Here is a 15754-nt window from a genome sequence, read left to right on the forward strand (position 1 = left end):
GCAATATACAAGGACATTTCAGGATTTCTAAAGTGCAAACGCATTGACTGCCCTTAAAGGAATTCTACAGATTTGGGGGTTCAGCGCAGGTCGCTGGCATCTATACCCGCCCCATAGAGGATGGTGTACTAGGCATGTGTTGTGAATCCTGGATACCCTGGGGAAACGCTCTGACAGCTGGCACTACCACCTGGTAAGCTGGCGCGCTTGAATCTGAATTATGACGTCTTAATGTATTGACAACTGGACAATTTCTGGTGACTTTGTGCCTGGCCTTGGTATTACCAAATTGCAAACACATTCAAAAAATTGCTTGGCCGTGGTTGCTTCTCAGGCAGGCATACGACTGCTATTCCTTCCGGCTCCCCCATTCACATGCATGCTTGTCTTGGCTGAGCATGCCCATGTTTTTAATAGGGCGAGGGGAGTAAGCTACCGCCAATCCTCTGGCAGCGGCTTATTACTCATGAGGACAAAGGATCGGACTTGTTCTCCTAATATCTACTGTCACTAGCCATGGCGAGCATGCATGTGCATCGGCTGGTCAGGAGGAATGGCTGTCAGGTGACAGCCACCTGAAGAGCACTGACAGCTTTATATAACCCCTTATTTCCTCCTTCACTCATAGTAAATCAGTTGCTAAGGTTGCTCTTTGATTACTAGGACCGTACTGCTTGGCAGTCCTTCATACAAATGTGCGGTAGTTAGGCAGTAAACCCATAGCAACCAACCTGTCACCTACAGATTTTTAGAAGGCGTTGCCAAGCAATGTGTCCCTAGCAACCAAACACTACTACTGCACCATCCACATTCAGCTCAGAGTAACCTGTTGCTAGGGACACACTCGTTGGCAACCCTTTAGGAATACCTGTAGGAGACAGACTGGTTGCTATGTATTTGCGGCCTAACTACCACACATTCCTAGTCCAGTCCCTAGCAACCAAACAGAAACCCAAGCAACTGATTCATCCGAGCTGGAAGTGGATGGAGTCTCAAATTTTTAAGACTCCTTTTGCTAGCTGACAATGCTCTTCTGGTGGCCGTCAACTGACAGCTATTCATCCTGAACATGCAAGCGTCCCATGGTCAGTGACATGGCAAGTGTGCATGTGCTATTCTCCCATGCACGCTCACCGTGGCGAGTGATGGTAACTGTTGGGAGAACATGCCCGATCCTTTGTTCTCAGGGGAGATAAGCCGATGCCAGATCTGGATAGATTATCACATTCTGCTGCCCTGTTTAAAGCATATTCGGGGACAGGTCTGCTGAATTATTTGTTCAAATGAGGTAAGAAAAATATTGTGCCATTTGTCCTAGTACAGAACACAGCGGACTCCTATTTAGGAGTCCACTGTATTCATGAGGGTAGCGGCTGTGTATCTGCAATAAGCTTCCAAATGTAAGTCCCAAAGCCTAAATTAGCTCTGATTCGAAGGAAGAGATGGGAAAAATGTTGCAAATGTCATGTCATTTTATTTATTACTGACATTTTTAAAAAATAAAAAATAAAAAATATTAGGTGTACCCTCCATCTATCAAGTTAAAAATAAATTTAAAAAAAGACCAAATTGATTTTAAAAATTTCTCTAACTTCCTCTAATCCAGGCTATAGAATTTTTCTCAAAATGAAATATTTTGATTCATCATCAGCCATCTTTGTCTTCATAATAAAAATAAAATAATTAAGAATCAAAATAATTTTGTAAATTATGAACCCTTAATAAAATGATCTCCGCCCCGATCAGAGTGTATTTTAGTACGAATAGCTAGCCATTAGTACCGGTAAATATTAAGATGAATGGTAGTTATTTTTGAAGATTAAGGAATGTAGAATGCCTTTAAGGAGATTTAGTACAGCGCGTTATCTAAAATCATCGAGAGGTCACAGCAGAAAATAATACCACGGAAGGAGCGGGCAGATGGAGCTTCGTAAAGGCACGCTTCATAGCAAGATTCGGCTGGAAGGAGGAGGATGAAAGCAGAATAGGATCGATAAAAACTGTACAGATATCTACACACCGGGAGAATCTCAGAGGAACATGCAGAAGATATTTCCATTGTATATTTACAGAAAATTCTGAGAAATAGAGGAAGGTCGGAGATGTAAACTTTAAAAAAAAAAAATTACATTTTGTGAAAACCAAAATGAAATTTAAATAAAAAAATAATATATACAAATTTCCAAAAGTTTATATATATTTTTTAAAGATAACAATGGTCATAGAAAAAAAAAATTCATTTTAATATGGCCCCTCGAATAGCTTTCGAGATGTAGGTTATTCATTGCCAATCAGAATACAATCATTAAAAGGGGTTGTTCATCTGGTAACATAAATTTTTTTAAAATAAAAATAAAAATAAAAAAAAAGTGATAATCCCCTCACCAATTTCCCATTGCACCCGCTCTGACATTTCCCAGGTTCCCGCTGTTCTACCTCCAGTCTCCCTCAACATACAGGGATCACCATTGTGGCCAGCGATTGGATGAATGATCAGGAATTAGGAACGGGGAGCAAGCGAAGCCGGGAACAGGAGCAACAGTAAAGTGAGCAGCACTTTTTTTTTATTTTATTTTTTTATTCCATTCTGACCCTTTTTGATATGATTTTTACCAGCTGGACAATCCCTTTAAATTTGTGGCATTACTTTATTTCAGTTCATGGTAATTCAGAATGTAGTCGTAGTAATGGTCCTAGATGAAAGCCACAAAAAAAACAACTTAAAATCGGGGGAAATTCTGCATTTAAAATATTTATGATAACTTTTGTGGAAATCATGGATATGGGACCACCAGTGATGTTGGGATGAAGGAGCTCTCTAACCATGGCTTCTCCATGGGGTCATTTCCCATCAGCACCAGCGAGGTCCACCCACCACTTGTTCTTGGCATTGATGGGAGTCCAAGCTCATGGACCTCCAAAGACATTATCTTCTAAAGTATCTCAAAGACATATTGTAAGACTGATTGAAGTGGAATTCCCCTTTAAGTCCTTGGGGCGCCCACATACGTCAATGTTATCTGGCCTCTGCGAGGTCAGCTTGGCAACCATGAATATCACTACATAAATATTAGGATATAGTGACGAAACCTCATAAGTTATGACAACAGAACTCACGTTCCAGAATATTTACAGCACCAACCATAAGTCAGTCGTTATAAACCGGCATAAATACAAGTTACGGCCCATGACCGAGAGTCTTGGCACTTGGCTAGTAAACAGGTCCTGTAACCCTTTCCCATGCTGGAACAGTGTTACAAATAGACACATGCAGTCAAAATAGCAACAACAAAAAAGATAAAAAAATTATGTGCAATCCTGCAATGTGTAAAAGTGCAAAGAATACAAATAAAATAAAGATACATTTTACACCAAAGGGGAAAGGGATGGACTTAAGTTTGTAATCATGGAAAAAAAAAAAAAAACAGACACACGCCACTAAAATCTAGAAATACCTGATTTCTGATATCCAGACTTATCATGAGTGCCCGAGCATGGCGGTGGGGGTGAAAAGTTGGCTTCGGAGAGCTTACTGACATCACAGTGTGGAGATGGGGGTAATGGTAGTAAAGTGCTATTGGGACTGCTAATGTCGCCTTCGGCCACTAGGGTGAGATCGGCGACATTGTCATCTTCTACAGTCTGGATGTTTGCAGTGGACAAGTCTCTCGATAGTCTCTCTCGGTTGGGGGCGTTTCTTTCTTGAAGATGTGGAATCGGAGACACGGGAGCGTTAAAAGGAATGTATGGTTTCCTTCCGGCAGGTGGCACAATGTCATGTTTGTCCCTTTTGTCCAGTCCGGTGTACTTGCTGGATTTGTCCCCGCAGTTTTGCGTACCTAAAAATACACTGGATGACCCATTATTGCCCTTGTCAAGACTACTACTCTTTTCAGGCCTCCTCTTGGTGGGGTTTCCTGACGTTAGGCTGGAGGAAGTTGTGTCAAGTGGAGACAGACGTAGAAAATCTGGAAGTACCAGGTCTTCTTTCCGGAGAAGTCCTCTCTGGTCTTCCGCCCGGTTACTCTGAGCTTTAGAAATCAGCTCAAAGAAGGCTGCAACAAGAAAAAAAATAAAAAGGATAACTCAGTAATATTTCTGTGTAAAACGCAAGTTAAAGTTACTGTTAAGTCATATCATAATTTTATTTTTATTTTATTTTTTACAGAAGATGACGATTGTTACTTTCCCCAGTTCTTGTTCCTTGGCTGCTTTTTAGCTCTGCTTCATTAGGGCAGAGTGGTGATCGGAGACTACAGCTTAGCTACACTGCATACGGGGAGCCAGAGGTAGACTGAGACACGCCCCCTGCCTCCTTATTGGTTCAGGCTACTGTTCTTTCCCTCCCCACTTCAGGTCTGCCTGTTCTTATTGGCTGCTGTCTATAAACACAAACCCACCAGGTAGTCAGGGCATGGAGCAAGGACAGAACAACTAGAGCGTTCAGATTACCAAACCAGCCGTGAAAAACAGAAGAAGATTACCAGAGGATTGAAACACATCTACTTAAGGAATAAGCCAAATAAAGGAAGAACCTGGAGAGTTGCTTTAAACAATCCAGAACTTAAAGGGGTTCTCTGGGATTGACATATTGACGGCCTACCCTCAGAACAGGTCATCAATAAAAAATATAAAAAAATTGGTGGTGGTCTGACACCCCCGCCGATCAGCTGTTTGAGGAATCTGCAGCACTCTTGTGAATGCCACGACCTCCTTACAGTTTACCAAGAACAGCGCCGTACATCGTATAGTGGCTGTGTTTGGTATTGCAGCTCAGGTCTATTCACTTGAATGGGGCTGAGCTGCGCCTAGGCTATGTGACCAATGAACGTGACATCACATGGCCCAGGAAGAGGCCTAAGCCTCTTCGTACAGTCGATGGGATCATGAGGATAGGCCATCAATATGTAGAGTGATAACCCCTGACCCCACACGAACTTCCTGCCGGGTCACAGGCTATAATTCACTGCCTGTGCCTGCAAGCTGTGAGGATCCTGAGGAAGCACTGAAAAACAGATCATCTTCTCAAGCTTAGGCTTATTGCACACGAACGCGTGCGCCCCGTAGCCGTGCTGCGGGCCGCAATGCACGAACACCGCAGCGGATCGCAGACCCATTCACTTTAATGGGTGCGCCATCCGGCCGTTCCACAAAACGATAGAACATGTCCTATCTTTTTGCGGAACTGAAGTGCGGGGCGAAACCTTACGGAAGCACTCTGTAGTGCTTCCGTTCTGCACCATTCTGCATCTCCGGATTTGCGGACCCACTGAACTGAATGGGTCCGCATCCGTGATGCGGAATGCCCACAGAACGGTGCCCATGTACTGCGGATCCGCAAATACGGTCCGCAATACGCCAACAGAGCACACATGTTCGTGTGCAATAAGCCTTACCCTGCTCCAGGTTAACCCCCAGGACTGTGTGTTTGTAAATGTACTGTATATAGTGTATACAGTATGTGTATGTACTGCAAATACTTGTATATACAGTAAATGTGTTTACGTATTTTATATATGTGCGTATATTGTATACAGTATGGTTTGGTTCTGTTAGAGCATGTTCACACGCGGCATAAATGCTCCGAATTTTTTGGAAAACCCATCCACACAGTGTGGAGCATACCCCACAGCATAAACGGACTTGCGCTGTGGGTTGTCAATCTGCAGAACCAGTTTATGTGGTCCGTTTTAGGCCACCTGCACATTTTGCAGAATGTGTGCGGTTTTACAGTGTGGATTCCCATGCAGAAAAACCGCAGTGTAGTACAGCACCAGCAAAGATTACGAGACTACACTCATTTCACGTACACTCTCTTTTTCATGCGGAAATCGGCCTGCCATGCGGATTTCCAATGAAGGGTAAGATCTGCGGCAGAACCGTATCCAATCCGCACCAAAATCCATAATTACATTGCGGATATGGTGCAGAAATGCACATAAATCTGTGTGGATCTTACGCGCGATTACCCACATGGTGTGCAGATGCCCTTAAAGAGTCACTTTTTTTTTTTAAACTTTTGATATGTCATAGTTACATTTCAAAGGTTTGGATCGGTGGGGGTCTAACATTCACAACGAGGCAAGAGAAGCGCCGATATATCGCCCTCTCATCTCTGTAGTAGACGGAATCAAGATTAGCCCATAGACTCTTTTTGAGCTCGTTTCCTGCAGCAACAAGAGAAAGTGCGCTATGAAAATAAATAAAAATTGACACGGGAGGGGGGGCGCCATTTTTTTTATTTTCGCCTCATGCAGCAGACAGGCTAGGTGCACCCCTGACTACATATCTGGAGCACAGACCCTGGTCCATAAAGGGTAAATAACAGAAAATTCTTCTGACCAGTTTGATTTTCGGTTTTCATTTCTGTTTAGCAGAGGAAATTTAACATAAAATTCTCCATTTACCTTCAGCTTCATCCAGATTAATTTTATGCTGCTTCTTCCTGCCCATCCTCATAACGGCTTCATCTTTTCTCTGCAGCCGAACATCCCTGCTGCTTCCTTTGCCGTACTCGCCCTTCAGTCGGATGGATGAGGATTTCACAAGAGGCCGATCTTCTCCCTAAGTGAGCGTCCGGAAGGGGAATCACAAACACTTGTTACAAGCGATAAAACAGAATCCTCGACTTATCCCCCAGACAAAGATGGTAAAAGGGAACACATAGGGGGGAGACTTATGAAGATTGGCGCTTTCTGCACCTGACTGGATATCCCCTGCGCTGCGGGAGGACGAGGTGCACACCTGGTCATAAATAAGGCGCATCCTCCGGCGGTCCGTGCGCCTGACCAGAAATCTATGACAGCTCAGAGCAGCCGTGGCCAGAAAACTGGCGTAAATGAAGATACAATTGTCGCTGCGGCTAGCCACGCTCCTTCCCCGCCCTTGGCGGCAAAAAGAGATGCGACTTTTTAATGCCACCTTTCAGGCGTAACGTTGCCACTTTTTAGGCGTAACGGGAATGATAAATTTCCTCCTTAGCGAGAACATCTAGAACCCAATGCTGGTATGGGCCTCCATAGACAGTGGGCCCCACCCAGGTTGGCCTCATCCCTCTCCGTAGAGCCTACAGCGTTCGCAACCAGGATTAAGCCATCGTTGGTGGGAAAGGTCTTGGAAGGTGGTAACAAGGACCAGGCTCCTCCGTTCTGGTTGTCAAACCCAACACCCTAAAAAGGGGTAGCCATTCTGTTAGGGGGTTCCTCCCTGTTCTACGTATGCCTTTCCTACATAAAATAAACATTTTGGGGGGCAGAGTTCTTCCCTTTACTTTTCAGGCGCAATTTTTCGGCGTTCGACACTTTCTTAAGAGAGTGTGGCAAGGGGGCATGGCCAGCTGCGGCAAATTTATCTTTCTGGCTTCATTTACGCCAGTTTTCTGGCCAGAAATCTATGGCAGCTCAGAGCCGTCGTAGATTTCTGGTCAGGTGCACGGACTGCAGGAGGATGCGCCAAACCTCATCATAAATTAGGCGCATCCTCCGGCAGCGCAGGGGATATCCAGAAAGGTGCAGAAAGCGCCAATCGTGATTAATCTCCCCCTTTGTATCGATTTTGATTGATGTATTTATACAGATACGAATTTCATGAGGTTTTCCTCAAGTCACATCCAAAGCTGCTGTCAAAAATCTGCTGGTTATCTACCGAAAGACAGTCAGTCAATAAATGGTGATCCACAGCTATGGTTTATAACCCATCCGAACTCCCACAATCCACTGCATGGTGGTAGCCAGCAGAATTCTGAGTTTAGCTGATGGTGTGAATGGAGAAGAAAACAACACGTAGCTCCAAAACCAGTACAAAGCAAGAAAAGCAATGCACTTGTATCGTCACTGAAAGTACCATGTAGATTTATAGCCTGGAAAGCAGTAGCAGAGGTAAAGAACACATTCTTAAAATGTAAACTAGCAAAAAGAAAAGCATAAAGTGAATACTGAGATCAATGGCATAATTACCACAGTATTAATCCTGGAGTTTGCAGAAGTCGATTTCATCATTGGGTTCTTGGACTTGTCTGCAATGAAATAACGATCCAGTCCGTAACGTTAACCAAAAACATAATTCATCGCCGTAAAACATAAAGCGACTATTCACAGCAGAGGCCAAAAAGTGCAGAATGTGTAGAACTGACACGGAGGTGTGGAAATGTGGGCTTAACGCATCAGATTTTCACGGCAAGGTCTCCAGCGGAAGAGAAAGCCAAACACAGCAGCCAAATTGCATCCAAATTTATATAAATATTATGTTAAAAGGCCATGAAGACCTTCTGGGGACTTTTTCATTTGACTCATTTTGGGCTAAAAACCTTTTTTTTTGTTGGTCTTTATTGAAAATTTTCAGCAGTTTACGTCCTACATGTTTAAAGTTACAGACTTTCACTTTTGTGTTTCGTACAAAGTCTCATCATGTTGCTGTACTGACGGGCGGATCTGTAGCCCTCATCTCTGAATTCCTGACAGCTCCTAAACACTCACTCATTATAGCTTAAAAGCTTGTCAAACTGATAAGAACATGGCTTAAATGAGTGTTCTAAGCTGTCAGGAGTTCAGGGATAAGGGCTACAGATCGAGCCGTCCGAGCAGCAACATCATAGGACTCGGTGTAAAACAGAAAGGGACAGTCTGCAGATGGGCTGAAACTTTACTCTATGTTTAAAAATTTTAATAAAGACCAATTGGAAAAAAAAACATTTTTACCCCAAAATGAGTAAAATACAAATCATAAAAAAAAAAAAACTTGCTCCCGAAGGTTTTTATAGCCTTTAAGAACCTGACAGATAATAAAGTATGTCTTAGGCTACTTTCACACTCGCGTTTTGTGCGGATCAGTCATGGACGGATCCGTTCAGATAATACAACCGTCTGCATCCGTTCAGAACAGATCAGTTTGTATCATCTGTAACATAGCCAAGACGGATCCGTCATGAACACCATTGAAAGTCAATAGAGGACGGATCCGTTTTCTATTGTGCAAGATTGTGTCAGTGAAAACGGATCCGTCCCAGTTGACTTACATTGTGGGCCAGGACGGATCCGTTTGGCTCAGTTTCATCAGATGGACACCAAAAGGCTGCAGGCAGCGTTTTGGTGTCCGTCTCCAGAGCGGAACGGAGACTAAACGGATGCATTCTGAGCGGATCCTTTTCCATTCTGAATGCATTAGGGCAAAACTGATCCGTTTTGGACCCCCTGTGAGAGCCCTGAACGGATCTCACAAACGGAAAGCCAAACGCCAGTGGGAAAGTAGACTTACATGTGCCGGCTTTGCCTCATCTGTTCATTCTGTGCATTTATGTATAACATTTTGGGGGACTTACCCTTAGTCCTGGAGTTCTCCTTCTCTTCCAACACAACCCTCTGTCCATCCAAGGTAGAAATAGGGACACCCAAGTCTAAAGGCTCTTGTTCCCCACTCTACAAGCAACAGCAAAATGTATCACTTATCTCCATTTTTATTTATGTATGTATGTATTATTTTTTGTTTGGGTGGGGGTAGATTAAAAAGGATTTTCTAAGTTGTTGCAACGGTGATGTAGCCTACACGCCACGTAATCATTGGCCTTCGTGGGGTTAACAACTCTGTCACTGCTGCAGCCAAGTAAACAGAGACCAGGGAGGCAGTGCTGGAACGGTGCAGAAGAATAGCTGATTAGTATACATTCATTTTTTTAACATACTTGATCCATTTGCTCGCAACGGACCGGCCACCGCCATCTTGCATGAAGATCTCGCATGAAATCCCATGCGCAGTGACGTATGACGTCACCACGCCGGCCATCCTGATGACGTCATTTCGGGCCTCAGGAGATTTCGTGCCAGATCTTCAAGGCGGTGGCCGGCCTGTCCCGAGCAAATGGATCAGGTAAGCATGATTTTTATTTGATTTTACACTGTGTTATGCATATAAGATGCCGCAATCATGTATGAATGCGGCATCTGAGGAGTACAATAATGGGGGGGGGGGGGAGCGTAATCGCCGTTCCCTGGCATTGAATCCAATCCTCCATTCAAAGCTATAAGGCTTCCAAAAAAAGTCGAGTGACCGGGGGTTAACAGAGACCAAGCTACGCAAGCGTGACCACCTCCCCAGTCCCCGCTAAGGGACTGCCTGAAATAGCCGAGCAAGCGCTCAGCTATTTTTGTAACTGCCATAGTTATGAATGGAGGGTGGCCACGCATGAGCGGTGCGCTCTCCTTCACTTCGGGGGGGCCCTTGTTCTGTACACTGGAGCAGGTCCTGACATTTGTGGCATATCCTAACCATACACCACAAATGTTGAGATGCCAATACCCCTTAAAAAAGAGCACGTGCCAGCAGAATCAACCCTATTAAACCAGGCATGATAGGGTTGATCCTGTTGAATAAAATGATACCAGTCTTGTTAAAATTGGTTGGCGACATTCCCCGGGAACAAAGGGGGGCTTCAGTGCAACCAGGGGCAGGACCTAGGCCCCCCTCAGTGCACCTCTGCTTTCCAGTGCTGGCCACGTCCATCAGTGCACTGAAGGCCTCAAAGAATAAATGGTTTCTTTTCTCTTGGGAACACCAAAACAGAATTTTCGAAGACAAGTATCATTTTAAAATCAGCAGAATCAACCTTACCAGTTTAATAAGGTAGATCCTGCTGATGAGTGCTCTTTAATCCAATCCGGTTTATAAAAAAAAAAAAAAAAAAGTGTCTTTACCCTTCCAAAATACAAAAAGTTGATAATTGGTTAAAATAGAATTACAAAAATATTAAAAAAGTTATTAAAAGAAATACTGCCTTGTGAAACCATAGCTAGCACTAGGACGACTGAACGCAGCACTTACAAGCCTCGCCACCAGCTCGCCAAGATTCAGCCCATATTTCGCCACAACTGGACGCAGGACCTCGGTTACAGGCTTTGTTGGTTTGGCTTTCAGCCCCACGGATCTGTTAATTGGTACAAGATCCAAACTAAAAAGAAAAAAGAAGAAAAATTTTACTCTCAGCACGATTCTGAGCTTCATGAAGATAATTCCAGAGTGTCAGGTAAGACTGACACACATGTAAATAGGAGAAGATGGCATACAAACACGTGGGTCATTCTGTACGGTGGAAAGATAGATGACCCCCTATAGGCACAGTGACATATCTCCCAGTCAATAGTATAAAGAAAATGTATAACAAAAAAAAAAAAAAAGTTTTTAAAAAGGAGACTAAGGGTCCATTCACACGTCCATATGAATGGGTCTGGATCCGTACCACAATTTTGCGGAACGGTGCGGGCCCATGGAACAAAAGTGCGGACAGCACACAGTGTGCTGTACGCCTCCGTACTTCCGTTCCGCGGCCCCGCCAAAAAAATAGAGCATGTCCTATTCTTGTCTGCAGACACGGACAAGAAAAGGCATTTCTATTGGGGTGCCGGCCGTGTGCGGATCCGCAAAACGCTAGCGGACGTCTGAATGGACGCTAACAATTTGATGTTTTTCTACATTTTATTATGTGTTACTGCTCCTTACAGGATCCCATACACACACGCACACTGTGAATGATACATTGTAGCCGTAATCCCAAGGAGATTGCTAGTCTGGAAGCTGAAGACCACAGACATTCAGGATCTTAAGTATACATCTATTAGAAAAATGGCAGAGGAAAGCGCTGCTGCCGGGAGGGTCCGAGTGGAAAAACTTCTCCGCGGCCCAGATTTACATTTGTTAGAGTCGTTTTGTTGTTCCTACCGAAATAAAGTCCGTTTCTCTATTCTTAGATCCCGGGACTCCAGGATGCCGCTGTCTTGGCTCAGAACGAGAGGCTTCATTACACCAGGAGATCAAATAAACAGAAACATACAATAAATTACACATGGCGGAGGGCAGGCACAAAGCGCAGGCTGCAGCGGGAGCCAAGAATATTAACTCCTTCCCTGCTGTACAGAATGGGCGCACAGGGGGGGAAAACTAAGGCCACGGTTTAGAAACGGCTATAATTTATCTATATCCATACATTTTATCCCCCTCTAAGCGCACTCTTACACGAGCGCGACGTTACAGAACCGTTGCAGTGTTTGGCTCTATTCACACTTACTTTTTTTTACGGGCCGTGAATAATGGACGCTAGAAAATAGGACATATCCGTTTTCTGCCCCCATACAATTCAAAAAGGACATTTTCAATAGACGTTTTTCTGAAGGGCATCCGTTTTGGACCGTTTTGCCATTTTTAACGGCAGTTTCTTTTTCTTCTTGCATAGTCGTGTGAACGTACCCCAACCTTAAACTGGCCACTTTAGATTGGGCTGTCCGCCGAAAAGGGGGGGGGGGTTGCTAGAGGTGCCCATACACATTAGAGCAGGCATCTTCAAACTGCGGCCCTCCAGCTGTTGTAAAACTACAACTCCCACAATGCCCTGCTGTAGGCTGATACCTGTAGGCTGTTCGGGCATGCTGTGAGTTGTAGTTTTGCAACAGCTGGAGGGCCGCAGTTTGAGGATGCCTGCATTAGAGCAAAGCAGGCCCAACCTGCCATCATATAGCACATGACCATCTCTTTCTAAGGGCTCATGCATACAAAGTATTTTTCTTCCAGGTCCGTTTACAGGTCTGTATGCGGAACCATTTTAATGGGGCTTGAAAAAAACGTAAATGACTCCATTTGCATTCCTTGTCTGTATGTCCGCACGTCTGTTCCCCCCCCCCCCCCCCAAAAAAAAAAAAATAATAATAGAACAGGTCCTATTCTTATCTATTTTGCGGACAAGGACAGGCATTGTTACAATGGATCAGCAAAGAAAAAAAAATAAATGATGCGTCATCCTTTTTTAGAACTGAGCATGTGCGTCCACCTTAGTAATTATACATATTAAACACCAGCATTTACTAATCTCTGATAATCCACTACCTAACTGGAACCTTTAATTCCAGATGAAAGGAATTGTATTGGACTAACCATAAGCCTAGAATACCCCATCATCTGCTCACTCAGAGGTACAATACCTTGCTGCCCCCGACTAAGAAGAGATCCACCGCAGCAATGTTAAAGCCGTGTTTCTCGCAGAGGCCGCTCAGGATCTCTTTAATGGAGAAGCCGCTTTTCACAGCCATGGCACAGGAGGAGCCGTCCGGCATGGTGATGTAGCAGTGCTTGGGGGGTTTCTCGGAAGAAGACACTCTTGACGATTCAAACTTTGGAAGAGAGAGGAAAGTGACAGGTAATAAAAGGAGCGGACAGCAGAACCGCGGATTCAGACAACATGGCTCATTTACTAGCTCCGGTGAGGTTACCTACGTAGCGTGCAACACGTAAAAATGAATAATGTTCCGTAACGGTCAAATACATACGAAGAAAATAATTGTGCTAAAAATGTATAGAAAAATGGCCAGAAAATGTAAAAAAAAAAAAAAAAAAAAAAGCTTGACATTGAGAACAGACCAATGACTTTGATGACATTCTCACAAGACATAGGAATATCAGTGCCGGTGACTTTAGGGACTAATGTGACAGGGTGTAGTTTTATAAAATGGCCAGAGAGAGATCACCTTAAAGCTAATCAGAAGATGTGGGAGATGGCAGCAGAAGGAGAGGAGTGTGCTGATTTTATGAGAGACAGTGACTGTTCCACTCATGTGACTGGGCTTGTGTGGACAGGATGGCATGACACAGTGACATTTAGTGAGCAGGGATAGGGCACCCTGTAGTCCATCAAAAGATGTGGGTGATGGCACCAGCAGCAGGAGAGGAGTGCGCTGATCTTGTGACAGGCAGTGACCTGTCTACTCATTTGATTAGGTTCGCTAGGATGGCAAGAGACTTGGACATTTGGTGGGTGGGAATAGAACACTCTGCAGCCAATTAGATGTGGATGATGGTGGTGGCAGCAGCAGCGGTGGAGGAGTGTGCCGATCTCGAGAGAGGCAGCGACCCGTCTACTCATTTGATTGGGTTTCTGAGGACAGAATGGCAAGAAACAGTGGAATGCAGTGGGAGGGGCTAAAATAACCTATAGCCAATCAGAAGATGTGGACGATGGCAGCAGCAGGGGATGAGTGTGCTGATCTTGTGAGAGGCAGTGACCTGTTCAATTATGTGACTAGGTTTGCGAGGAGAGGATGGTAGGATGTCATATAATGGGTGGGGATAGAACACCCTGTAGCCAATTAGAAAATGTGGATGACGGCAGCAGCAGGGGATGAGTGTGTTGATCTTGTGGGAGGAAGTGACCTCTAAAAAGTACGTGCGTCATTATTTGAGGAGGGAGAATGCCGGTGAAAGACCAGAAAGACCATGTAAAGAGTACTATCTCCACTACCTCTGGATTTTTTTCTACATAAAGTTTATGCAAATCATTATTATTTAGAATAGGACAAAGGACGATCACAATCAAACCAGCAATGTCTGGCTACAACTAGATCCAAAAATAATAAAGTATGGTACTGAGTAAATCAGCGGAAGGCCAAGCAATTCTCATCAGAATATAGCCACCTTAGTGGACGGATAGGATGAATTCAAATCCCAGTTCTCCCTGAATGAAACCAGCCTACAAGTCTCCCGAGGGGACATGTACACCAGTCGTTTGTTAAAATGTGCATAATCCGTACTGCAAGGTTATAAAGGCAGAGCCTGATGTCAGGAGGAGCGATAAGAATTTCTGTCTTGTAAAACAATTACAACTAATGTGATCCTTACCTCGAGTACATTGCCATTACTGCCACAATTAATCATCTCAAGACTTGCCGAAGAGGATACAGAACCTTGCGACTCTCTCCTCCTGCTGGGAGCCCCGTTGATAGAGGATTCTGCCAGGAAAAAAGTTAAGGAAGAAAAAAAAAGTGAGCTGAGAGGTAACCGGAAAAGCATCCCCCCCCCCCCTCCCAAAGAACAGCAGCTCTGCCTTAGGGCTCATGCACATGAACGTATTTTCTTTCAGAGTCAGTTTTTTTTTGCGGACTGTATGCGGAACTATTCACTTCAATGGTTCCACAAAAAAAAGGAAGTTACTCCGTGTGCATTCCGTTTCCGTATGTCCTATTATTGTCCGCATTATGGACAAGGATAGGACGGTTTTATTAGGGGCCAGCTGTTCCGTTCTGCAAAATACGGAATGCACACGGTCTTCAGCCGTATTTTTTGCGGACAGCAAAATACATACGGTCGTGTGCATTAGGCCTTATGCTGGACACTCTCTAAAGTAAAAGCAAAGCCTCGAAGCGGGAGGGTTACGTTTTCAAGACCGCACATGTCCTCACATACATAATATATTGTTTTAGGACTCTCTTATCTATCTTTGCTTTATGATTGAGTCATTGTTACCCAGATCTGCAGATCACTGGGTCCAATTATATCCAATGACAACACATTGGTGACAAGTGTTTAAAAAATACTCGGGAGCCGCGGGAAAGCTTAGCGTTATTTATATTTTTTTATATATTTTTGTGTATAATCTCTGGAAATGTTATGTTTGACTAGACAGTGAATGTAGCAGCTCATTCTCCCTCTCTCCAAGCAGGAAGTCCATGCACGATCTGATACATTAAACCAATCAACTGTAGCCCCTTAAAGGGCATCTGTCGGCAGATTTGTACCTACAACACCGGCTGACCTGTTACATGTGCGCTTGGCAGCTGAAGTCATCTGTGGTGGTTTCATGTTTATAATGTGCTCGCATTACTGAGAAAAATTGTGTTTTATTATATGCAAATGAGCCTCTAGGAGCAACGGGGGCATTGCCTTTGCTCCTAGACGTTCTACTCTCTCTCTACAACTGCCGCACCCTCTCCACTTTAAATGGACA

The 15754-nt window shown here is 44.2% G+C and overlaps 1 protein-coding gene across 3 annotated transcripts in view; it reads right to left on the reverse strand.

Moving 5' to 3' along the window:
- The window catches only part of RGS12 (regulator of G protein signaling 12), a 146193-nt gene that overhangs the window by 15177 nt on the left and 115262 nt on the right, over positions 1-15754 (reverse strand). For all 3 annotated transcript variants that reach the window (XM_040419172.1, XM_040419173.1, XM_040419174.1), the window contains 8 exons: positions 14650-14759; positions 12960-13148; positions 11707-11780; positions 10813-10939; positions 9317-9413; positions 7956-8014; positions 6408-6564; positions 3456-4055 (listed from right to left, as the gene is read on the reverse strand). In XM_040419172.1, the coding sequence (XP_040275106.1) occupies positions 3456-4055; positions 6408-6564; positions 7956-8014; positions 9317-9413; positions 10813-10939; positions 11707-11780; positions 12960-13148; positions 14650-14759 (1413 nt within the window). The remainder of the gene's footprint in view (positions 1-3455; positions 4056-6407; positions 6565-7955; positions 8015-9316; positions 9414-10812; positions 10940-11706; positions 11781-12959; positions 13149-14649; positions 14760-15754) is intronic.

The sequence above is a fragment of the Bufo bufo genome, chromosome 2 (assembly GCF_905171765.1).
Source record: "Bufo bufo chromosome 2, aBufBuf1.1, whole genome shotgun sequence".
Taxonomy (NCBI): domain Eukaryota; kingdom Metazoa; phylum Chordata; class Amphibia; order Anura; family Bufonidae; genus Bufo; species Bufo bufo.